Source organism: Hemiscyllium ocellatum, chromosome 19, assembly GCF_020745735.1.
Source record: "Hemiscyllium ocellatum isolate sHemOce1 chromosome 19, sHemOce1.pat.X.cur, whole genome shotgun sequence".
NCBI classification, from domain to species: domain Eukaryota; kingdom Metazoa; phylum Chordata; class Chondrichthyes; order Orectolobiformes; family Hemiscylliidae; genus Hemiscyllium; species Hemiscyllium ocellatum.
The window spans coordinates 47303901-47330887 of record NC_083419.1 but is presented as its reverse complement, the minus strand read 5'-3'; the positions used below and the strand labels follow the sequence as shown (position 1 = coordinate 47330887).

General features: G+C 40.6%; 1 protein-coding gene across 5 annotated transcripts in view; it reads left to right on the top strand.

Annotated features, from left to right (window-relative positions):
* Positions 1-360: 360 nt before the first annotated feature.
* Positions 361-26987, top strand: part of LOC132824964 (serine/threonine-protein kinase WNK1-like) — a 160277-nt gene continuing 133650 nt past the window's right edge. For all 5 annotated transcript variants that reach the window (XM_060839885.1, XM_060839887.1, XM_060839886.1 and 2 more), the window contains exon 1: positions 361-2203. In XM_060839885.1, the coding sequence (XP_060695868.1) occupies positions 1397-2203 (807 nt within the window). In that variant the 5' untranslated portion in view covers positions 361-1396. The remainder of the gene's footprint in view (positions 2204-26987) is intronic.

Sequence of the window (26987 nt, the reverse complement as noted above, 5' to 3'; positions counted from 1 at the left end):
ATTTCCAAAAATAAACCTTCCCCTTCGATGAATGACCCAAACTTCCACAGCCATCCCCATCGCCTCCTTGGGTACCCCGAACTTTTCCGTCCTCCTATTGTCCATATCACGTGCTCGGCCTAACGTGCCCGCCGTGACGCCATGTGGGTGGAGTAAATAAACGCCAACCAACCGAAATGTTCTCGTAGCACGATGGGAACTGTAGTTCTTTTTTTCTGCGTGTTTCAAATCGTGTGGCGCGCCAACGCCATTAATTGTAATGGAAAAACTACGCTTCCCAACTGGCTGTGCGGTGGATGTTGCGCATGTGAATGGGTTACCTTGAGCTCGAGCGCTTAGCTTCTTGGTAAGTGCCAGTAAGTGAGCGAAAGGCAGTGTGTCCGCCATTTACAGTTGGGAGGAGGAACGTGTCTATTTTCGAGCTGAGAGATTCGCTTGATTTACTCGCTTTGCCCCCTCCCCCCACTCCCTTTTTCTGCGTGGGGGGCTCGGGCTTGCATCCACGATCGTTGTTCGTAAAGGATACCCATTAGAGATATTTTTTACTCGAAAACTCGATTCCAGTGTGAAAGGAAGAAGCCGGGATGTTACGTATATGGATAGCTCTGCAGTGAGCCTCTCCCCCGGCAGTTCGACCTTACCCTGGGGTTTTCTATTGTTGCAGCATCCTGGCCTAGTCCATCTGGCAGCCTGGACTTCAGTTGCTTATTTGAATTTTGCTGACTTTTTTTAAACCATAGGCATCGCATCCATTTTGAAAGCTTGGACGAGCAGAACCTTATGGCATCGGCGGGACAGTCGTGGCGTTGTATATTATCTGTGCTGAAAAAAAAACGACGTTTTCCATAACAGTGGAATTGTTCTGTTGAGAGAACAGAAACTAGCATCGCTGAAAGGGATTATTACGTTGATTGTCTTTTTTTTGTTCTGGCCGTTTTTAACTATATTATTTTTGGAGCTCATTCGGGAACAAGGAACTATTTTGGCCTTGTTTATATCGGTTTGATTTTCGTTTTCATTTTAAATTTCTTTATCGCCCCTTTGAGAAGTGAAGACTGGATGAAAATTGTTCGAAGTTTTTAATCAAGGATGGATGGATCACAACAGATGGTCCATGTTTATGTCGCTGCGTTACAACTGATTGAGTTGGACAATATTGCGTATCTCACTTTTCGTACCGGAACGCTTCAGTTCTATGGACCCGACCCTTTGCACAAACATAGCATGGATTTATTTTGACTCCTTTAAAGAAAATCGGTTTGCATTTGTCTCTACGCATACTTGGTACTTTTTTTTCCATTTCAAACATTCAACTGGCTGTGTGCTTCGCGTTGACATCTTGTTTGGAGAAAAACCTTTTAATTTGAAGCCTTTTGAGAATTGAATTTTTGTAGCAATGTCGGAAAACGCAGACAATGTTGGGTCTTTACTGCGCCCCCCTAAAAATGGTACCAATTCCAGTTCAGATACGACGATAGGGGAGCGTTTTGGAGTAAGTTTAAGAAAAAAAGAAGAGTTTAAGGCTCTCAGGAGGCGGCGACATACTATGGATAAGGACAGCAAAGCAGAGCACCAACGTTTTATCAGGAGGAGTGTAATCTGTGATTCCAACGTTACAGCGTTGGACCATCTGCCCAGTAAGACATGCATTATCGTTTCGCCACCCGAATCGGATAGTGCAGCTACATTAATAAGCAGTATTACTAATAATAACGAAGCGCAACCTCCAGTACAAGCAACGACAGTTGACTCTGTCACTGTGGCAATTCCTGTATTTGCCGGAGAAAAATGTGAAAAGTGCATTGATGGCAATACGAAAGACGGAAGCACAGTCGCTGGAATTGGGGATGAACGACCTAGGGCCGCCGTCCGTTCGCCCGATGCCGATGTTTGCAACCACGCGGGGACCACGACCAGTAGTGGCAAAGACAGAAAAAAGCAAAAAACTGTTCCAATTAAAGAGGAAACAGAGTTGAAAGTTAACGATGATGACAGTTCAGAGAGCAAAGAAGCGGAAGAGGCAAAAAATCAAGAGAGGAAGGCGCAGGAAGATAATGAAGAAATAGAGACCAAGGCTGTGGCAACCTCTCCTGATGGGAGGTTTTTGAAGTTTGATATCGAAATTGGGAGAGGATCTTTCAAAACCGTCTATAAAGGTCTAGACACAGAAACGACAGTGGAAGTAGCTTGGTGTGAATTACAGGTAAGTTGCCTACTTTTGTTGTAGGTATGTTTGTGTTCATTTGGAAAATTGGCCACTTCATTTAAATCCTTGTTGCATTAGTGTCTGTCTTTCAAAGGAATTTAACTACCAAAGGATAGTTTGATATGAGCTGAGTGGCCTCTTCCTGCACCATATCAACTGTGATCCTGAAAGAAGTGATGTGAAGGGCAGACTTTAAACCTAAAAGGTGGCAATTTAATTCACTAACACTTGCTAAATAGAAACATAATTCAAAAATGTGAAACTTTTTCAGTTTTAAAGAGGGTTTGCTTCTGAAGGCACTGACAACTTGTGTTCCATTAAAACCTGCTGCTTGATTTTTCTTTCCAACTTGTTCTGATTTGGTATGGGTCTTCAATATTGACACCTTTGATCATTAATGCTGAACAGCATCATTTCCCTGCCTCCAACACCATGGCATGCGTGCCCCAACTTTCTCCTTCATTGGATACTTGATTGTATTGTTTCAACTGTGAAACTTTTTGATAAACCATGCCATAGAATTTATGTATATTTGTGTTTCTAAGTAAGTTATATTTTAATTTAATACATGTATAATGGCAAAAAAGTTCTTTTTTTGTGTGTTTTAAAGAAATGTGATAATGTAAGGGCCAGATGATTTGTTTTAGTAATGTTGAAGGAAAAATATTTACCAGAATACTGGAGAGAGATCTCATTTTTGAATGCAAGTGGTGGCATGTGATGTTTTACAATCTCCTTGTACCAGAAAGCCTCTGTTTGATGTCTTGTTCAAAAGGTGATCTCTCCCAATTTGCAGCACTGCAGAGGTGTCATTGTGGATTATGTGGTCATCTCTGGATTGACACTTGCACCTACAAACTTTTGATTCATATTTAAGAGGAAAGTTTGAGGAAGGCCAAAAACTTTGGAAGAACCCTGCAAGACTGGATATGTAACTTCATTCACACCAGGTGACCAAGTTGGCACTCTTAAAATATAAATGTAGGAAACAGTTTTGGGGTGAAAAAACCTTCTGTATGAGACTGAAATGAGGGGAAATGCTTTGAGCCTTTGAACTTTTCCCAGGGAGCAATGGAGCTATGGTTATTACATATTTCTAAGATGGAGGTTGATAGATTCTTGATTAACAAGGGAGCTTTGATTAGCAGTAGATAGTGGGAATGTGAAGCTGAGGTCACAATCGGGTCAGCTGTGATCCTGTGGCAGAGCAGGCTCTTAAGAGCTGTATGTCTTCCAGCTCATACATTTGTGAGAAATTGTTACTTTACTGGTAGTTGAGAGGTAACACCCTCTGCGTAGAGCATGCCAATTGATTCCAGCCTTAAATGTAGTCAGCATGGGAGATCTACAGCTGAGGTGGCAACCTTCTATAGATTCGCAACCTTTTGTAACTTTATCTCAGTCCTAAATGATTGGCCACTTGATCGGATCAGACTCTGCCCCAGTGTTTTAAATTCTCCAACTAAAACAATCTGAGCATTTATCCTGTTAGACCCTTTTATAATCTAGTTTGTCTCATTGAGAGTGTTACTTATTTTTCTAAATTCCAGAGAATATAGGCCTTTGTTTTGTAGAATTTCAAGTAATCAAGTTTTAAACTGACCAAATTTTATTTGCATTGTCCACATTTAACAATGCAAACTGTATTGTGAATTTTGCCATCCTTGGCACAGTAGCATAGCCCTTTTTAACTTTGCCAAATACAATATACTTTTCATCCAAACACAGTTTTAACTGTATATATAAAGTAATGGTGTCTATTTGTATTTGGCAAGGCATTGGCCATAGACAGGATACCAGGTCCTGTTTGCTTGAATTGGAAATTTTCATCAGCAAACTTCACACCAGGGATGGATTTTCCACCAGTGCCATCGTGGTTAAAGCTCATGAATTGGGGAATGATTGTGGTATATTGAGTTCTTGTCACCAAACCCCTACTCCAGTGCAGAAAAATTTTCAGCAGTTTTTGGAACCATGTCAGCAAAGAGCTCCACCTCAGTGTGGTCTAGGGAATTGCCACCGCTGATGTCCATGAACAGTTGCAGTTCTTGTTCTTCGCTGTGGCACTGACTTCGCAAAGCAGGGGGAATGTGGATTGGAGTACAATTTATTCAGCCTTTTGTTATAAAACAATGCTATCATCTTAGTGACCAGAGTAATGAACCTTCGCTGGACCACGTTCAGTGAATTTTATGACCGTATAGAGACCAAATGTGCATACAGTACTCAAGATATCTCAATAGAATCCTATAGTTTTAGAAGTGACTTTGTTCCTGCACTCCAGTACCTTTGTATGAAGGTCGACATGCTTTTTGCCTTACTAATAGTTTGCTGCACTTGCATGTTAATTTTGGTTCTTGTGGCTTTGGACATAACGCTTTAAAGTTTCAAACTTTTTAAAAAAAATAAATTCTATTGATCTATTATTAAAACTAAGGCAAACAATCTGACGCTTCTCTACATTATACTCCATCAGCCACTTTAATGGTTACTCGCCATATCAGTCTATATCCACTTTGCCTCTATGTTCGTGCCCCCCCAATTAAAAAAACACGTCATCTAGCTTTGCATCATCAGCTAGAAGGAGCGTTTTTAGATAGTCTGTAGAGTGCTGTAGGATCTGTGCTGGGACCTCAATTATTTACAATAAATATTAATGACTTTGAGAAAAGTGAACATCGTACTATAGCTAGATTTGTGAATGATACAAAAGTTGGTGGGACAGCAAGTGGTGAGGGTGATAGAATCTGCAGAAGGATATCGACAGGTGAAGTGAGTAGGCACAAACTTGGCAGATGTGGGAAAATAAGGTTCTTTTATTTGACAGAAAGAACAGAGGAACTGGATATTACTTAAAGGGAGAAAGACTACAGAAAGCTACAAAATAGGGATTTGGGAGTCCTTGTGCATAAATTATGAAGAGCTCAGTGAGTAAATACAAGTGGGTAATAGTGAAAGCAAATGGAATTTTGACTTTTATTTTAACGGGGTGGAGTATAAAAGGGACGTTTTAGCTGGAATGCTGTGAATAGTTTTAGACCCCTTATCCATGGAAAGATGAACTGCCATGAGAGGCAGTCCTTACAAAGTAAAGCTGAACGGAATAGTGGACATAAATACTTCCCTCCCTGATGCGCCCAATGCATTTTATGCTCGTTTTGAACAGAAGATCAGTGAAACGCTGTCACCTGCCCCAGTAGCCTTAGATGCACTTATTGTCTGTCACCACTGCAGGCATTGGATCTGCTTTTGAGAGTGAACCCATGCAAAGTGACTGCCTTGGGTGGAGTCCTCAGTCATGCACTCAGATCCTGAGGGCACTAGTTGGTGGGATTTGCTGACATCTTTAAACTCTGCTTAATACGATCTGAAATCCCCACCTGCTTCAAGAAGATCACCATTATCCTGGTGCCAAAAAAAAATTCATGCAGCATGCCTCATGGCTACCTTCTGGTGACTGATCCCCATAATTATGAAGTGCTTCAGGAAGTTAGTCACTGCTCACATCAACTCTCACCTCCCAGCCTGCCTTTGGTCCCTTGCAATTCATCTACCATTGCAGCAGATCCATGGCGCCTCCCTCGTCGTACGCTCATTCCTGGAACATTTGGATAACAATAGCTATGTCAGGCTCCTACTTGTCTCCAGCTCCACCTTCAATGTCATAATTCCAACCAAACTAATCTCCAAACTCTGTCTTTGCTCTGTCCTCTGCAACTGGCTTGACTTCCTGGCTCAGACCGCAATCAGTGAGAATTGGTAATAACACCTCTGTGTGGTAATCCTCAACAGTGCTGCCTGTAAGGCTGCGTACTCAGCCCCTGACTTCGCTCCCTTTGCACTCATGACTGTGTAGCCAAGTTCTGTCCTAACTCCATCTGCAAGTTTGCTGACATGACCGTTGTAGGCCAGATCTCAACCAATGCCAAGTCAGAACACAGGAAAGAGAGTGCTTGGTTTCATGGTGTGAAGATAACAATCTGTCTTTCATGTCAGCAAAATGGAAGAGCTTGTCATTAACTTTAAGCAGCACGGTGGAGGGCATGCCCCTGTCTTCTTCAATGATGCTAAGGTGGAGATGGTCGAGAGTGTCAAGTTCTAGGAATGATGATCAACAATCTGTCCTGGTCCACCCATGTTGATGTGATGGTCAAGAAAGCAAACCAACGCCTCTACTTTCTCAGGAGGCTAAGAGAATTTGGCATGCCTGTCAAGACACTTCTGCAGTTTTTGTAGATGCACATTGAAAGCATTCTATCCAGCAACATCATGGCTTGGCATGGCAATAGCTCTGCGCGGGACTTTAAGAAACTACAGAGTTGTGAACACGACCCAGTCCATCACGAAGACAACCTTCCATCTGTTGACTATAATTCTTGCTGCCTCAAAGGCAGCCACCATAATGAAAGATTCTCCTCACCCCAGTTAGAATCTCTTTCAGTCTTTACTGTCATGCAGTGTTTTCAAAAGCTTAAACACATACCAACTGATTCAAGAACAACTACTTTCCTAGCGTTAGACTTGTGAATGGACCTCTTAAATTTAAAATTTGAATGTTGATGCTGCTCTTTGCACACCTTCTCTGCATTTGTAACATCATATTCTTCACTCTGATCTATTACCATGATACACTTTGTATGTTATGATTTATTTGTAATACATGCAAAGCAAGCTTTTCAGTGTACCTAGTTACATGCGACAAAAATAAATCAAAGAGAAGGTTCACCAGACTAATTCCAGATATTGAAGGCCTCTGTTACAAGGAGAAGTTGAATAAGCTGGGCCTGTACTTATTGGAATATAAAAGTTGACCTTATTGAAACTTAAGTTATTCAGGGGACTTGACAGGGATAGATGTGGAGATAGTTACCTCGGGTGGGAGAGTCTGGGATTATCAGGTATAATCTCAATCTCAAAAAAGAGGCCACATTTAAGGTAGAGGTGAGGAATTTCATCCTGGAGTTGGTGGGGAAGGTTTCAAGGGGGTAATAGTTAAGCTGTGGAATTCTTTACCACAGAGGTCTGTTGAGGCTGGGTTATTAAGTCTATTCATGACTGAGACAGCATTTTAATCATACAAGGAAATCGAAGGTTTTGCGGGGGAAAAGTGGAATTGAGGATTATCGGATCAGACATGATCTCATATGAAAGGCCATTCAGCCAATCAGGTCTGATCGCCAGTGTCTGCAAGTAAGATTTTAAAGTCTAAATCTTGACATTATTCTGCCTTTGTCCAAATCTTTAATATCATTTGTAAGTAGTTGATGTCCCAACACTTATCCATGCCACATTCCACTGTTCATTGTCCATGAACCTAAAATTGTTTATGCCCATTCTCTGTCTTTGCTTGTTAATGTATCCTTTCTCTGTTAATATATTTTAACCCCCAGCTTCATGACCCCTTATCTTGAAAAATAGATATTAGCCTCTATCAGTTTCCCTGTATCTTCTGGAGTAGTTAAATCATCAAAGAACTCTAAATTTGATAAAGAGGACTTCTCTTTAGTAAAAACCATGTTCACTTGTTCTAAGCATACTATATTTCTTTAACCAAAGATTCTAGCATTTTCTGAATGCCTGGTGAGTCTTGATATGTTGAACCAACCTGTTCAAAGATGTTGTTGTTATTACACAACTGTAAAACAGATGGGACTTGAAACTAGGTCTTGTAGTTCAGTTAGGGTCATTACCACTGACAAAAGCCCTACATACTACCTGTAGCTCAATGCTTTGTCCCTCCCTCCTTCCTTTAAAAAGTAGTGCTCTGTGATATTTATGATGCAAGCACTACCTTTTTTTTCTTATAATATTTCTTGTGATGGCTTAGAGGATTCTGTGTACAGGCCATTCTGCTGTCACGTGTGTTTGCACAACAATGCATTCTTCATCTTATAGAATAACTACCTGTAACTGAATATGTGGTGAGAGACATTTGACCTATCTGGGAAAGTGAATAATGCTGAAGTACGTTTTGGCTTCTGTTTCTTGGGAACCAGGTTATGGACAAAATTATTATCTGTTATGGATTGGTTGTTTTACAAGGACAGGAATGTTGTGGCATGTGATGCATAATTCATTATGTTGCTTGATCCATTTAAGGCCACCAATTCCAGTTGCCACTAAATGACTGTTACTTGTGTTCATGGAGTTTAATTGCTGTTCAGCTACTTGTATAAAACAAATGTTGATCAGACAATTACATTTCTAAACTCTTGTGGTACGTTGCATGACATGAGTGTTTTTATACAAATGTAAGTAGGATGGAGAACTGTGACAGGATACACAATTTATAAAACATCACGGTAGAATAGTGAAGATGATGTTTGGTATGCTTCCCTTTTATTGATCAGTGCATTTGAATACAGGAGTTGGGAGGTCATGATTTGTGGCTGTACAGAACATTGGTTAGGCCACTTTTGGAATATTTGTGTTCAGTTCTGGTCTCCTTGCTTTAGGAAGGATGTTGTTAAATTTGGGAGAGTTCAAAAATGATTTGCAAGGATGCTGCCTGAGTTGAAGAGTTTGAGCTATAGGGAAAGGCTGATTAGGCTGTGTTTTTTTTACCCTCTAGAGCATTGGAGGCTGAGGGGTGACCGTAGAGGTTTTTAAAATCGTGAAGGGCTTGGATAGAGTGAATAGCCAAGGTCTTTTCCCTGGGGAGTCCAAAACCGAAGGGCGTGGGTTTAGGGTGAGAGGGGAAAGATATAAAAGAAACTTAAGGGGCAATTTTTCTCTCTCAGAATGGTGCGTGAATGGAATGAGCTGCCAGAGGAAGTGGTGAAGGCTGGTACAATTGTGACTTTTAAAGGGCATCTGCATGGCTGTATGAATAGGAAGGGTTTGGAGGGATACGGGTCAAATGCTTGTAAATGAGACTAGAATAATTTCTGTTATATGATCGGTATGGACGCGTTACACAGAGGGTCTGTTTCCGTGTTAGTTCATCTCTATGACTCTAATTACTTTTCGTGAGATCCTGCTCGTAAGTACATTGTGACAAAAAATGTTATTTTCAGCCAGTGATGAACCTACACAGAAGGAAAATAATTGCAATACTACACTTTTATTACTGTCACTGTAGTTTTGACCTCTCTTTCAGTCTGGATTTTGACTGTACAGTAAATGTTAAATGTACATTTTAAAATATAGGTGTAACTATTTGGCAAGGTTGAAGCTGTCAACCATTAGTCAGTCATTGAGATGTAGGAAATAGACTATTTGGGCCAACTTGTCCATGCTGATCATTTCCCTTTTTAAGTCTTTCCCCTCACTTTAAGCCTATGCCCTTTTCTGGACTCTGCTAACCCAGGGGAAAGATCTTGTCTACTTGTTCATGCCCCCCCGGAGTGTATAAAGGAACTATGAGCAGCAGAAGAAAAAGTCGATACAGCGTATTCAAGAACAATGCGTACCTGATAGACAGTCTGCCGATTTTTAAGCAACAAACCCAAACAAGAAGACAAAATGCACCCAGCGAGTCTAGCCACGCTACCATCTATCAAAGACATCTCTGAGATGACTACCAGACTATTGTGATCCCTTGGCAACATGGTAACCCACAAACTTAGCAAGACACTGAAACAGCTATTGATGAACCTAAAGAACCCTGCAACACCAACCAACAAATTGAATGTCATATACAAAATACCTTGCAAGGACTGCAACAAATACCACATCGGAGAGACAGGCAAAAAAGTAGCCACCAGGGTGCACGAGCACCAACTAGCCACCAAAAGACATAAACCACTATCACTGGTATCCTTACACCACAGACGAAGGAGGGCACCACTTTGACTGAGAGAACGCATCAATCCTAGGACAGGCTAAACAGACATGCACAGGAATTCTTAGGGATCTGGCATTCAAACGGGAATTCCATCAATAAACACACCGATTTGGGCCATTTACTAACCTCAGAAAAAGAACTGGAAGTGATATCACCTCCTCCTTAACAGACCAAGACACAAATAGAAAGTGGGACAGAACAGCAGCATGTCAATGGAGGCTCACTGATGTTTACCTAGCATGGTGACGAAACGTCTGAACAAACCTACCAGCTCAACGAGCAAGCTTACAATCTGCACCTCAACCTGAGCTACAAATCTTCTCAAATTGCAGGTTTCCTTGCCCATGTTTAACCTGAAGCTACGAGACCTCATGGGGTCTGGAGTCAATGTTGAGGAGTTGCAGAGCAACTCCCTCCCAAATGTACACTACTGTGCTCTCACCTCTTTGTGCTTGTGGGACAGGACTTCACCAGAGATGGTGATGGTCTTTATAAAAATCATGAGGGCATGAACAAGATAAGTAAACCAGATCTTTGCATTAAGGTATGATTCCATAAATGACTGTTGTGACAATGCCGTGGCTTTGAGGTTATTTTGTTCTGGGTTTATTTTTGAGGTTTTAAGGTTGGTATTGAGCAGTCTATTTGGAAAGTCTGTGAAGTAAATAGTTTGTGAGGCCTTGAGCTTTTTTAACGTTGGATCATTCGGTCAACCTCACTCAGACCCAGGATTTTTTGTTAGCTTTCAGCAGTTGCTGTTGGGGTCTCTGAATAAGTAAAAGCTATTATTTCTCTCAGTTACAGCCAAAAGCTGGGGATTTGCTGCCTGCTGTGGGAGCTGCATGTGAGACATCTGTATTCTGAATTTGTCTTTTGGTAAGGGTGTGTTTCTGGGATGTTATTGCATTGGTTCTGGATTAGTGGTGCTGAAAGAGCACAACAGTTCAGGCAGCATCCAAAGAGCTTTATTCCTGATGAAGGGCTTTTGCCTGAAATGTCGATTTCGCTGCTCCTTGGATGCTGCCTGAACTGCTGTGCTCTTCCAGCACCACTAATCCAGAATCTGGTTTCCAGCATCTGCAGTCTTGTTTGTTGCATTGGAACAATTAATTAGCAATAGTTGCTGTATTATTATTCTGTTACATTTTCCAAGAGAGGTTTTTCCAATTCCTTTCTTTGTTTGTATTTTAACTGCAGCAGATGAATAAAGTGTGTTTTACTTTGAAATCCAGTAGTTTGATCAATTGAGTTACATCTGGAATACAACATCTTACATTTACCTTCAAAATAAGACATCATTAGGGTCTAGACTGACTACTGAATATTTTGAGGAGGTTTGGTCTGGTCAGGTCAGTAGCACTGTCAGGCTGTTGCTTGACGAGTCTGAGACAGCTCTCCCATAATTGGCACTAGCCCCCGGATGTTAAGGAGGACGTTTAGGGTCAAGAGGGCTATTTCTGCTGTTGTCTTTTCCAGCGCCTGGGACGACGCCAGATGGTTTCTCCTGTTTTCAATTTTGTTGAATTGTTCTTGTTGTCTTGTCCCCCCTTTCTCTGCTTTTCTTTCTTGTTCTAGTTGTACCCTTGCTTTTTTGCCATAAGACTCTGAAGTATAGTTTAATGTTCTGATGCGAGCAGTGTTGGGCAGGTGAATCGTATCTTGAAGACTTTGACAAAGCCTGTTAAAGATTTCAGAGCTAGATAGATGACATAATGGCTGTCACTAGTGGGGTAAGAGCATGGTTTTTTGAGGAATTTTAGGAATGCATTTACATATTGACATTGTAGGCAATGCTTTTTTATACAGTTAAGTGTGCTGGACCTGAATTTTCTTCTTTGCTCATGAGCATGTCATATCTGAGGCCTCCTGTGCTTGGTTTGCACGCGAACCTCCAATGAGGACACTTGACAAGGGAGATATTGTAAATCCGTGAACAAGGTGAATGGGACCTGATTGAAATTAGGACATGGAAAAGGTTTGGATGAGCTTAAAGTTTTGTAGGTTGTGAAGTCTGAAGCCAGCTGGCGACATTAGAGTAGTTGACCTGAGCGGTAACTAGGCTGGGAATTATCATAAATTAAAATTATCTATCAGCATTTATTGCCAGTAATCTTTGTCCAGTTATCAAGATTTTCCTATGTCGAGCAGTTGCAGTCTTTGCTTATTTACACATCAACTTTTATTTAGTTTAGTAAACTGTCGCTGAAGAGGTATGTTGTTTCCTTCAAATACAACTGTGTGGAGTGAAATTCTCTTGATTACTTGTATGTACTTAGTGTAAAAGTCGCATTTGTAAAGTGTTAGATACAGAACATTACAGACACTTCGGCCCTTGATGTCGCGTTGACCTGCGAAACCAAGCTGAAGCCCATCTAACCTTACACTATTCCATTATCATCCATATGTTTATCCAGTGACCATTTAAATTCCCTTTTAATGAAGGCTAGTTCACTACTGTTGCAGGCAGTGTTCCACACCGTTATTATTCTGAGTTAAGAATCTATCTCTGACATCTGTCCTATATCTATCACTCCTCAATTCAAAGCTATGTCCCCTCGTGCTAGCCATCACTATCTGAGGAAAAAGACCTACTGTCCACCCTATTTAACCGTCTGATTTATCTTGTATGTCTCCATTTCTTTCTTCCCTCTAATGAAAACAGCCTCAAGTCCCTCAGCCTTTCCTCATAAGACTTCCCTTCCATACCAGACAATCCTTGTAAATCCCCTCTGCATCCTTTTCAATGCTTCGTCATCCTTCCCATAATGCAGCGATCAGATCTGAGTTTTGTACAGCTGCAACACTACCTCATGGCTCTGCAACTCAATCCTTCTACCAATAAAAACTAGCACACTATTAGCTGCCTTAACAACCCTATCAGCCTGGGTGGTAACTTTTCAGGATCTATGTACATGGATGCTGAGATCTCTCTGCTCATCCACACTACCAAGAATCTTACCATTAGCTCAGTACTTTGTATTTCTGTTACTCCTTCCAAAGTGAATCCCCTCACACTTTTCTGCACTAAACTCCATATGGCGACTGCCTTTTTTGATCTTTGTATGTTATGAAGCAAGCAAAATGTACTCTGTTAGGCTAACACATAGTTGTAAACAGAAGTCTTTGATAGGCACAGAAAAGACTATATAGGTTGTATTATTGAGTACAGAAATTTAAAATGCATTCCTGCCAACACGGTATCTGTTTGAACTTGATACTGCACTCATCTCAGTGGATCAGATAGGATGACCTTAATAAAAAAAGTTGTAAGCATGGAAACAGATCCTTCAGTCCAACTCGTTCATGCCGACCAGATAGCCTAAATTAATCTAATGCATTTGCTGACGTTTGGCCCATATCCCCCTCAACTCTTCCTATTCATGCACTCCTCTAGATGCTTTTTGAATGTTGTAATTGTAATCAACCACTTCTTCTGGCAGCTCATTCCATACATGTACCACCCTCACCTTGAAAATATTGTCGTTTAGGTCTGTTTTGAATCTTTACTTGCTCACCTTAACTATGCCATTTATTTTTGAACTCCCATACTCTGGGCAAAAGACATTTGGCTATTGATCCAATCCTTGCCCCTCATGATTTTATATACCACTATAAAGCCATCCCTCAACCTCTGACGGTCCAGGGAAAATAGTCACAGCCTTTTCAGTCTCCCCTTGTAGCTCAAGCCCTCCAACAGTGGCAACATCCTGAAATCTTTTTCTGAACTGTTTCAAGTTTTGTGACATCTTTTCTGTAGCAAGGAGATCAGAATTGAATGCAGCATTCCAAAAGTGGCCGAACCAATGCCATGTAGAGCTGCACCATGACCTTCCAAGTCCTGTACTCTGTGCACTGTCCTATAAAGGCAAGTGTACCAAATGCTTTCTCCATTACCCTGTTTCCCTGCAATTCAGCATCTGGGACTTTTTCCACAAGAAAGCTAGGCAGTGACCATCTCCAAGAAAAATAATCTAAACATCATCCTTTGACATTCAACAGCATGACTATTGATGGATCCACCACTATCGGCCTCCATGGGGTTACCGTTGACCAGAAGCTAAGCTGAACTAGCCATATAAATATTGTGACTACAAAGGAGGTCAGTTTCTGGGAATCCTGCAGTGTGTATGTCCTCTCCTGACCCCCAAAGCCTGTTCACCATCTAGAAAGCACAAATACATCATGTGGAAGAATAATATGCATCTCCAACAACACTCTAAGCTTGACACCATTCAGAAAGCAGCCCACTTACTTGGCAACATATCAGTAAATATTTATTTTCCTGACGTGTTGTAAATTGTAGTAGTGCACCTACAGGAGCACTGCAGGAATTCATCACTATTGCTTGGTCAGCACCTTCCAAATTTTAGACCAGTGCGATCTCGTGATACAGGGCCATTAGATACATGGGCGCACAACATGTGCAAGTTGCCCTCCAAGCCATCTACCATCTTGACTTAGAAATATTGCAGTTTCTTCAATGACGCAAGGTCAAAATCCTGGAACTTGATCTTTACAGTGTTGTTCCCATGTCTTCACCAAATGGACTGCTGCAGATCAAGAAGTCTGCTCACCACCACCATATTGAATGTAGCTAAGGATGGGCAGTAAATGCTGGTCCAGCCAGTGACCTCGCATCCCATGAATGAATTGAAAAAAAATCACGCGTATCTCATGTATGTCAGAACGTGAAAATTCCCTTCTTTATTTACTAAGAATTTTAGCGTAGCATGGTGGCTCAGTGGTTAGCACTGCTGCTGGTCATTTGCTAGGGACCTGGATTCAGTTCCATTCTTGGGTGACTGTGTGGGTTGCCTCATGGTTCAATTTCCTCCTGCAATCCAAAGGTGTGCAGGTTAGGTAGATTGGCCATGCTAAATTGCCCATGGTGTGCAGGAATATGCAGGCTAGGTGATTAAGCCATGGGAAATGTAAGATTACAGGGTCTGGCTGTGATGCTCTTTTTGGAGAGTTTGTGTGGTCTCAATGGGCTAAATCGCCTGCTTCCGCACTGTAGGGAATCTCAGCTTCCTCTCAAGTCATTGATGCTGTATGGCCATGAGTGGTCAGCTGCTTCCCCATTGCTCTGTACAGAGTTTTTCTAAATTGTACCCTGTGTCGCCTTTCATTTTTCAATTTCAAATCTCACTTATTGCGCTTGCCTCTTTTTTTTTTTAAAATCAATTTTATTCTTAATAAAATGACTAAGTTAGGGATTCCTATCCCAACACCCAAGGACCTCTTTCCCAAAATCTCCCAACATTCGAACAGCTCTTTCTGCTTCTGCTTTTGTTTCTGGACCAAGATCTTTGCCTTTACTGCTGTCTGTGCCGTTTTGCAAGTCCACACCTTTTTTAAAAGCATCAAATTAAGTGCATAGGTATTTATTAAATGCACATTACCTGTGAATATTTTTTGAGCTTATCACTCAGTTTGATACTTTATATTTAAAACTTCAACATTGCTAACTTATGCCTCTGGTCCTGATAATATCTGGTATGAAATAGCAGAGTCTTTGTCTCAACATGATCAGGCCACAGAAGATTTGCTATTTAGTTCTGTGTTTACTACATTCAAGTAAATGTAACCCTCCACTTTGACAGTTTTTATGGTTCAGCATATTGGAAAACAGCAGGTTAGAACTTAAATATCTAGTGACCAATCAAATCAGAAGCATGTATATTGGTGAGAAAGTTAACAAGAGCATCAATTTTAAAAATGTTGTGGAAAAAGCCAATTGTAAATCTTTAGTTAGAAGAATCACGGGCAAAAATGAATTAATGAATGTAAAGAGAAAAAAAAACTAATTTTTGCTCCCTCTAACAATTAATCTACATCAAGTTCTGGTTAATGATGGGCAGTTTGAAAGTTAACTGCAGAAGAAGACACCACAAACAACATATGCTTGATGGGGTAGGGACCCAACACATTACTACAAGAGAAGGTGAGATGTTTCCTCAACCAGACATGCTTATTGGATGATCTATCTTGGCATCTTCTCAAAGTCACCACTACGAAAGATGCCAGTCTCCACTATGATTCACTCCACAAGATATCAAGATGCGGCAAAGGCCATAGGGTATAAGAACATCTTGGGTATATTTCAACAAATTTGAGCTGCATCAAATCTGTGCCACTAACTAAGCTGTTCCAGTTCAGCTACAATATTGGCACTTCTGAAGTGGGAAGTTATCCTGTCCCCAAAATGCAAGTTAAATTAAATGGACAAATCAAACTTCTTAAAATTTCTTGATCATCAGGAAAGTGATGGGTTTTAAACAAAGTATAAACACAAGGATAGCTTTGGCAAAATAACAGAGTTCTGTCTGTAATTTCTTTCTTGATTGCCTTAAAATATTTACTGTTAAGCTTCAGCCTATTTCAATTCATGGTTTGTGAGAGCTTGGAGCGTGTAAATTGGTTGCTATTTCGCATTTGTTGTGACAGTGGCTATGCTTAAATTGATTCTAAAGCACTTTAGGATGTGCTGTGATTATGGAAGATTTTAAGTGGATTCAGTTTTTTTTGTCAAAGCTGTAATCTCTCATAAAAGATTGTAGTAATGACAAAATTCATGTTGGAAATTTGATAATATTAATGTGAGCCTTGAAAGGTTTTCTGTAGAGTTAAACATGGCAGCATAGTTGAAAACTACTCTCATCCTTTTGACATGTCCTGTGAAGTATGATTCCTAGGTACTGTTAGACATGGGGTGGGTGGTTTTGGTGAGGTCAACATTTTACTGTCCATCCCACTGCCATTCAGAAGATGGTGATGAGCAGTTGTCTTGAATTGCTGCAGTTCATATGATCTAGGTGCATTTGCAGTTCTGTTAAAATGTGGTGCAGGATTTTGTACAGATTGGAGTGGAAGTTCATTTGGTGCTGTTAGCATGCATTTGCTGCTTCTGTTCTTGATAGTTGTGGCTCAAGTTGCACCACATTTTCTTTGAGTGTAACCTTCTGCTCTCCCGGCTCCCCACCTTGTTTTCTTCTGTAGACTTTGTGTTTCAGACTTTGCCAATTTATTTTTTTCTCCAAGTCTCCACTTTGCTCTCAAAGTTACATTACCAGTGAAATTGTGGCAAAGTTACACAAACTGATTCCTCACTTAAGGTTGTACTTGCATTGTTGACAAGTCCAACGTTTTAAGGGAAAACAGTGAAGCAAATCAGATTTTCTCATGACAATGCATAAACTTAATTTAGATTCCATTGTATGTTTCCTGTCCAAAGAAAGTTGAGCTGGTACATTCTTGAAGGAAATAGCTTTTAGAATAAAATTTTTAGATGTAAGAACTGAGTGTAAGTTGGAATGCCAGTAATGCTGGTGAAGCACATTCAGTCAGCTTCCTGATTTGTGACCAGGCTCCATCTAGTGGCAGAGTGTGTTGTTATTTTTGGCAGCAGCTGAAGGAGTTTAGTGGTGTCGAAACTGGGATGTTAAAAGCATATATAATGGAAATGGGAAAGGAGATGATATCTGTGGTAATCTACCATCACTCACATCCCCAGCATAAGAGTGTTATTTAATTTCGCATCCTGTAAGCTGTTACTGTTCAGCGGAATTGGGTCATTAAATTTGAATAGCTCTGAATTGAGTTGTTCCTCACAGAGCTGATTAAGCAAAGACAATTTTCAGCAAGGATGTATAGGTTAGGGACTAGGAATAGTAAGGTGAATGAGTCTTTAAAAGCAAATGGTAATAGAGTCATAGAGATGTACAGCATGGAAACAGACCCTTCGGTCCAACCCGTCCATGCTGACCAGATATCCCAACCCAATCTAGTCCCACCTGCCAGCACCCGGCCCATATCCTTCCAAACCCTTCCTATTCATATAACCATCTTAATGCCTCTTAAATGTTGCAATTGTACCAGCCTTCACCACATCCTCATATATGTACCACCCTCTGCATGAAAAAGTTGCCCCTTAGGTCTCTTTTATACCTTTTCTCTCTCACCCTAAACCTATGCCCTCTAGTTCTGGACTCCACAACCCTAGGGAAAAGACTTTGCCTATTTATCCTATCCATGCCTCTCATAATTTTGTAAACTTCTAATGTTACCCTCAGCTTCTGACGCTCCAGGGAAAACAGCCCCAGCCTGTTCAGCCTCTCCCTGTAGCTCAGATCCTCCAACCTGGCAACACCCTTGTAAATCTTCTCTGAACCCTTTCAAGTTTCACAATATCTTTCCGATAGGAAGGAGACCAGAATTGCATGCAATATTCCAACAGTGGCCTAACCAATGTCCTGTACAGCTACAACATGACCTTCCAACTCCTGTTCTCAATACTCTGACCAATAAAGGAAAGCATACCAAACGCTGCCTTCACTATCCTATCTACCTGCGACTCCACTTTCAAGGAGCTATGAACCTGCACTCCAAGGTCTCTTTGTTCAGCAACACTCCCTAGGACCTTACCATTAAGTCTATAAGTCCTGCTAAGATTTGCTTTCCCAAAATGCAGCACCTCACATTTATCTGAATTAAACGCTGTCTGCTACTTCTCAGCCCATTGACCCATCTGGTCCAGATCCTGTTGTAATCTGAGGCTGTCCACTACACCTCCAATTTTGGTGTCAACTGCAAACTTACTTACTGTACCTCCTTATGCTCTCATCCAAATCATTTATATAAATGACAAAATTTAGAGGGCCAGCACCGATCCTTGTGGCACTCCACTGCTCACAGGCCTCCAGTCTGAAAAACAACCCTCCACTACCACCCTCTGTCTTCTACCTTTTGAGCCAGTTCTGTATCCAAATGGCTAGTTCTCCCTGTATCCCATGAGATCTAACCTTGCCAATCAGTCTCTCAGGGGAAACCTTGTCGAACGCCTTTCTGAAGTCCATATAGATCACATGTGCCACTCTGCCGTCATCAATCTTCTTTGTTATTTCATCTAAAAACTTAATCAAGTTTGTGAGACGTGATTTCCCATGCACAAATCTATGCTGACTATCCCGAATCAGTCTTTGCCGTTCCAAATACATGTACATCCTGTCTCTTAAGATTCCCTCCAACAACTTGCCCACCACCGAGGTCAGGCTCACTGGTCTAAAGTTCCCTGGCTTGTTCTTACCACCCTTCTTAAACAGTGGCACCATGTTTGCCAACCTTCAGTCTTCCGGCACCTCACTTGTGACTATCGATGATACAAACATTTTAGCAAGAGGCCCAACAATCATTTCTCTAGCTTCCCACAGAGTTCTCAGGTACACCTGATCAGGTCCTGGGGATTTGTCCACCTTTACCCGTTTCAAGACATCCAGCACTTCCTCCTCTGTAATCTGGACATTTTGCAAGATGTCACCATCTATTTCCCTACAGTCTATATCTTCCATATCCTTCTCCACAGTAAATACTGATGCAAAATATTCATTTAGTATCTCCCCCATTTTCTGTGGCTCCATACAAAGGCCGTCTTGCTGATCTTTGATGGGCCCTATTCTCTCCCTAGTTACCCTTTTGTCCTTAATATATTTGTAAAACCCCTTTGGATTCTCCTTAATTCTATTTGCCAAAGCTATCTCATATCCCTGTTTTGCCCTCCTGATTTCCCTCTTAAGTATACTCCTACTTTCTTTATACTCTTCTAAGGATTCACTTGATCTATCCTGTCTGTACCTGACATATGTTTCCTTCATTTTCTTCACCAAACCCTCAATTTCTTTAGTTATCCAGCATTCCCTATACCTATCAGCCTTCCCTTTCACCCTGACAGGAATATACTTTCTCTGGATTCATGTTATCTCATTTCTGAAGGCTTCCCATTTTCCAGCCGTCCTTTTACCTGCGAACATCTGTCTCCAATCAGCTTTTGAAAGTTCTTGTCTAATACCGTCAAAATTGGCCTTTCTCCAATTTAGAACTTCAACTTTTAGATCTGGCCTATCCTTTTCCATCACTATTTTGGTAATATTAAAAGGGTATGTATTTATTCTTGCTAAAATAATATTCTAACACTTCCACTGATCTAATGAAGTGAGTTCATCACTGTAGCATAGACTTTACTCAAAGTCAAAATGTTATCTCCATTTTGCATGCTGTTTACCTTGCTAATAGCGATTCACAGTTTCATTGCTAGCTTGGTTTAATGTCTTTTCAAAGTTATTCTGACTTAATATGTAATTCAGATTCAGAATATTAATTGTTCTGTATGCTTCGTTGCTAGACGTGGGTTAAATGTTGGATGATTTTATCTAATTGCTGACCTGAAGAGCAGAAATAGAAAAGCCAGGTTTCCTTGAAGTTCAACTTGGAACTTCTGCAGTGGAGTCACCAAGAGTGTGGCCATTGTCAGTAAAAATAATGTTTTGGTTTATGTGTAAACTAACATGTTTAGCCTCCGCTTTGGACACATTTTTAAAAATGAAACTTACACTTTAGTATGTTTGACCCATTCAGGTTGTTTCAAAGTACTGTGCAGGTAGTGAATTACTTTTTTTGCATTGACTATTTACTCTGCAGGTCAACATGGCAGCTAATTTACAGGTGCCATGGTGTCAAAGCTTCACTGATAGTTTCTTTTGGTTGAGAGATAAATGTTAATTGTACATTGGGAGAGCTTAAAATTGTCATGGTAGGTTTTGAAATTCACATGAGTCGGGAGAAAAGGCCTTGGTTTAAAGTATCAAATGAGAAGCAACTCTGACAATACAGCATATATTGTAATTTTAAAAAAAAGAATTTTTGTTTATTTCGGAGGCATTTGTATTAACTTGAGTGATTCAAGCATTGAAGTTTGAATAGCAGCCTTATGAATATTGTCGGAGCAGGAATTGGCCCTTTGAGTCTGCTCTGCCATTCAATGAGATCAGGACTAAGCTGATAGCCTTAACTCCTCCTTCCTGTGTCATACCTCACTGGAGTAAGTGCACTAGAAAACTAATCTCCCTATTCCAGAATTGTCACAAAAATTAAATTTTATTAAAATTCCCCTATTTACCTGCCTTTTTTGAGCCAGATTGACAGAAAACATAGACCAAGTTTCAGTATCTAATGAGAATTTCTATTTAATACATATTTTAGCTACAGGTAAACAATTATGAACTTTAATAAATTCAGCTAGTTAAAACTCTAAACTGTTTGGAAAGCTACCCCTACACGTGCATTTGGGCATATACTAACAGACTAAAAACGTTGGTGTTATGGGTGGAGGGAAACACTGGGGAAAATGGTTCAATGGTCCCTGTCCACAGGGTTTGCTCAGACAATTCTTTTGGCTTTCCAGGGCTTGTTGCTATGTGATCTCTCTTCTCCATGTATTTTCACTTATTGATGGAGGTGCAGAATAACTGATGCACAACTTAAAGTCTCTGACTTGTTGGTTAAAAACAATACCTTGCAGCAATTGATGGTAAAAATAAATTGGCTTTCTTCAGACTTTGAGAAAAAAACAGAGACTCCATCTCCTCTGGAGGGATGAAGGCCTCTGACCAAATATTGACAAGCTGCCTGGCCACCTAGGAACCCTTCAAATAGATGTTGGCAGCATACATATTAATTGGGAGACCATTATAATCAATGAGTATCAATAGCAGAGGCCAAGCCCTTTATTGTTATGTAATGAATGTTCTTAACCTTGTTAAGTGGATTCATGCAATGGATAATTTTCCCCTTGTTAGCTGACCTTGCATACTGAATTCTTCCAATATTGTTAAATGGCTCTACATAATGACTGTTTTTCCACCTTGTTAACCCATTACCCTTCCCTCCAGCACCCCATTGTTAACTAAGAGTTCTTATCTGATCTGAGTTATGCTCAGCCGAACCTCTTGTTTCACAAAACTCAGATCTTCACTCTTTCCCTGCCTACTTATACCTGATTACATTCTCATTCCCTCCTGTTATCATTTCCTGTTAACTAATGGCATTACCAGCTTTCATAAGACTCTGACAGCTAGTATTTAAGCAAGTAAATGATATAAAATAAGCAGTGATTATAATAACAAAAATTACTAGTCCTTTACAGTAAATAGAATTTGAAGAGTCCTCCCATGTGGAAAGAAAATTCACCTGTAACGTTCTTAAATTCACAGTTCTTAGTGACCACTCTATCCCCTCCAAGCTGAGTGGAAACGAGTCAGTTCTCCAAAACCTCTTCGTAAAGTCCAACGTAAAAACCAAATTCAGTCTGCTCTTGCTTCACTCGGAGAAATCTGATTTCTTGGGTAAGGGCAGTTAAATGCTTCACAAAACTGACGAGACTTCCATCCTTGCAAAGATGCTTCAGATGGAGGATACTAGCGCATCGAAGAGTGCAGCAGCTGAAGTAGCAGAGTAGGTGAAGGCAGCATTCTTTGCTGTGTCTGCTCCTGCTCTGCTGTTAAGTGTAACAAAGCCAACTGGCTGTTGTGTTGTTAGCTTGATCAGTGAACCTTCATATCTCTTAAATGATTGAAAGACAAGATAAAGCTCACATGGTTTAATATCCATAGGAAGGCTACTAACAAAAAGCATACAGACGTCTTCATTGTTGTTAATTCCTTCACTTTTCTCATGCTCATAACTAGGGAGCTGATTGATCCAACAGATTCAGTTTGTGGAGGGGTGGGGTAGTCCGAAGGCATGCTTTACCTGAGAATGGAGAAACTCAAGAGAAGACATTAGCTGCCGAAAGCATCTTTGCATCTCCCCTCTCCTTGCCAAGGTGGTTATCAGTATGAAGACAATCACACATTTAATTACGCTAAATTGTCTGCCGATTTCAGCCTTTGAATTCTTGAAATCTGTTATTCTGTTCACTGTTTATGACATTATCAAGTTTTATGCAATCCATAAACTTCTAAATTGTACTGCCTAAATAATTCAGTTGATTATATACCGCAAGCAGTGCTCCTAAAATCAAACTCCATTAGGTTCTTCAAAATTTAGTTTCCTTTAACAAATTGATACTTGGCTAATGTGAAAGCTGTCAGGAAAAGTATTTCAAAAGTTTGGAACAGCAAGAAAAGAAATGTAGCCATTTAAGAGGCAGTTTCAGTTCTGATTTAAATCTCAAATATTCATGGGAAACAAATGCAGAATATATTAAAATATGTTCTCCAAATGAATCTTCCCAAATAAAAGCTGAAATTTTATGGTGGCAGTTTTAGTAGAGATCAACATTCTTTGAATTTGCAATATGAAGGGGGCCAGTGAAGTCTTAATAATCAACAGAATTTAAGCAGCTCAGCCTCAAGTTTTAATATTCTTTAGAAAATCTTAACAAAACATCAAACTAAAAGTGCACTCTTCTTTTTGTGAACACTGCATTAAAAGCACAGCAGCAAAGATTTCTTAATACAATACTCTCATTTGGCTATAGTATGACCACTGATCCAACTGTGGTTTTTTAAGCAGGCATTGTAGAATTTCAAACACAGGGGCTCAAGGCACTTAATCAATTTGTTTTAAAGTTGCAAGTCTGATAATTTTAAAAAGGACATATGTTGTATCATTAAAAGTAAAAACAAAATCTGCCCCATTACATGGTCCACAAAACACTGAATTGAGATCCTGATTCAAACAAGGCAAAACAGTTACTGAGAGAGATTTTCCGAGCCAGTATTTTAACAAACCAAAATGTTTAAACCTCAAACAATCTCAGCATGGCACAACTTACATGGAAACTTTCCTTTTTCAACCCAGGTATTAATACAACCTTAATTTCGGCGATTCTCTTTTTTTTGCATTCTCTCACTGAAATTACACTCCTAAAAAGAGGAAGCTCTCGCAGCAGACCACATGGCACCACAATCCGAGCTGCACTCTTCCCCAGAACGAAGACACTCTGAGCCTCAAATTTCGTCACTTGGTAACTTTAACCCCTTTCTCACTTTACTCCTCATGGAGGCTCGAGCCCAGCTTGAACATCGGGGGCTCGAGCCGTTCAGAGGAGTTGAACCTCAATCACTCACCCCCCCACCCCCCCCACCCCACCCCACCCCACCGCCCCACCACAGAAGAGAGGACTTGAACCTCTGCCTGCCAGCATGCTTCTGAAACTGTGTCTCTTGACCGACCTAATTGCCATTTGAGGAATCCGTAGAGTAGAAGGTGATTGAACAAGGACACCATCTCCAGCACACAGGAATATCGAGAGGGACCAAGGTTCAAAGTCTTACCTTGTTGGTCTGTCTGTCTCAAGACACCGATGTCCCGGGTGGCGGCTGACACCATCCAATTGTAACGATCCTGCCAACTACACCAATATTGTCGTCCCATTCCCCCCCCACCCCCCTGCCCCGTTGAAACAAAACACTCGGACACTGTATGGCTTTACTTCCTTAACTGTGAGTTCTTATTTGATCGGAGTCATGCTTGTTTCACAAAAGTCAGACCTGCTTGTTTATACCTATACACATTCTCAACTCCACAGACCCATCAGCTATGTGTCAGTGGAAAATCCTGCCTTTGTAGAGAGCGTGGTGGCTAAGTGATTAGCATTGCTGCTTCACAACATCAGGGTCCTGGGTTCGATTTCTACCTTGGGTGACTGTCTGCCTGTGTGGAGTTTGCACGTACTCCCAGTGTCTGTGTGGGTTTCCTTCAGGTGCTCTGGTTTCCTCCCACATTTCAAAGATGTGCAGGTCAGGTGAATTGGTCATGCTAAATTGCCCATAATGTTTGGTGCGTTAGTTAGGGGTAAATATAGGGTAGGGGAATGGGTCTGGGTGGGTCCTCTTTGGAGGGTCGGTGTGGACTTGTTGGGCCGAAGGCCTGTTTTCATACTGTAGTGAATCTAATCTAGACACCTGCTAGGCTCAACTATCTGCAGTGTGGCGTCTCTCGCGCACACCCCTACCCCTGCCAATTGCTGCTTGCACAGACAGCAGTGTTAACAGCTAGTGTGGATAACTTGGTTTTAAAAAGTGTAGGAATTCCTTCTGCAGTCATTGGTAAAGGAGACAGTCCTCTTCCTTTTCAGGGTCAATAACAAAAAATACAAAAAAATAACAAAAATGAATTACCAGTGTGAGTGGTAGATGCATGTATAGTTATAAAATTTGAAAACACATTTGAACAAGTACATGGATAGGAAAGGTTCAGAGGGAAATGGGCCAAACGCAGGCAAAAGGGACTCGATGAGTTTGGGAAACTTTGGCATGGATGAGTTGGACTGAAGGATCTGTTTCTGTCCTGTATGACTTATGACCTATACATTTTTGCTTAGTTATATATTCCAACATCCTTGAAATGAAGGTTAACATTCCATTTATCTTCCTAATTATTTGTTAACTTGGTGCAAGTTGGGAGGACATAATTTGGGATAGGTTGAATGCATTATAGTCACAAACATGATGGATCATCTTTGTGGTTTTAGTTAATGCTGTTATGTGCGGAGAAGTTTTTGGGGTGGAGAGTGTTCTTTGCTGAATCAAATCTCGTGGCCTCTTCATCCAGAACCCTTTTGGGAACTATTTTGGGGACGGACTCCTCGAAGGTTGGTCAGCAGGTGGAGGCTCTGACAGGTGCATGGTCTAAGGGCTCAAGGAGTGGAGTAAGTGAAATAGTGTGGCCTCTGTGTTTTCAAGAGTTTTGAGTCAGATAAGATGATTTGGGTTTGGGTGGCATCAGTGGTGAGAATGATTGCCTCCTCTTCCACCCCTTTATCCTTACTTTCCCATTTTTGTCTACTCCAGAGTAGCCTCCTGGTTCTTCGTTCATTGTGTGTCAGTGTTATTATAATGCACCTGTATTTTTGAAGTGCAGTTATTGTTCTAATGTATGAAATGCAGCATCCCAATCTGCAGAAAGCAAACTCCCATAATTTACAATGGGGTAGCATTTAGTCTTGTTTTTCTTTGCTGCATAAAGGTTGCCAAGGAGACGGGGGGACATTTGTGTCTAAAACTGTCCCTTCAAACAACGTAGTAACTTAGTATGCAAACCACCATTGTGTCCGCAATCTTGAGCTCTGGTTGAATCCATGAACTCTGGCTTATCAGTACCATAACTCTAATTTTCCTGTCATCTGTGCAAATCCCATGATATCCTTATTTAACCAAGGTCTATTAATTTTGATCTATCAGACGGGAAAGTGGGGTTGAGACCCACCTCTAGATCAGCCATGATCTTCTTGAATTGTGGAGCAAGATTGAAAGACTGAATGTCTGAATCCTGCTCCTAGTCATTGTTTATACAGTCTATAATCATTTGGTCTACCATTTATTACCAGGATCACAACATGCAGCAGTTTTATTGGCATTCAGCTGGGCACACTTAAATGAAGGGGAATAAACCAAGAACTAGTGTTGAGGAGACATTTTTCTTCTGACTAGCTATGTTGTGCATTGCAAATAATTTACAGATTTACTTGCTGATTTTGTTTTCAGCGTTTTTCAGTATTCCTGTCGTAAGTTTTTCTCAAGAAAACTGAACTGAGTATCAAAACATCTGTTTTCAGTTGGGAATTTCCTTTCTCAAGGAAGGAATGATAGAATACAATAAGCTGTTTTTCATCTATATAGATTTTTTAGGTGGGACATGAAGTAATGTTGAAGAAGAACTTGATTGTGAATAATGCGAGACAGCCCAATAATTGACATTAATTGTATTTTGTTCATGCAACGTGGGCTTGACTGGCAAGGCTACTGTTTGTTGCTGGTTCCTAGTCATCCTTGAAAAAGATTTCATAATCTGTATTAGAGTGGAGCTCTAGTAAGGAAGTACTGTTTAGAAATATTGATTTCAATTGTAGTTTTTTTTAATTTTTAGGAAAATGAAAAATGGTTTTGAATGATACAGTAATGGTCTTGCATGATATTTCATCAGCTTTCCAGTTTTGTAAAGACAATTAAAGCACTGCAATTAGATTACATAGAACACAAAAATGAACACAAACATTGGAAATTAGCACGAAAAATGTGATTGTATTTTCTAATTATGACCTTTATGACGCAAACTGTGGTTTAAAAGGGAGTTTTGGATTTATATTCAATGTAGTGGAAGTAGTTGATTAAAAGTGTGCTCACCACCATTATGAGACGGAGACTAGAAATAGATTTC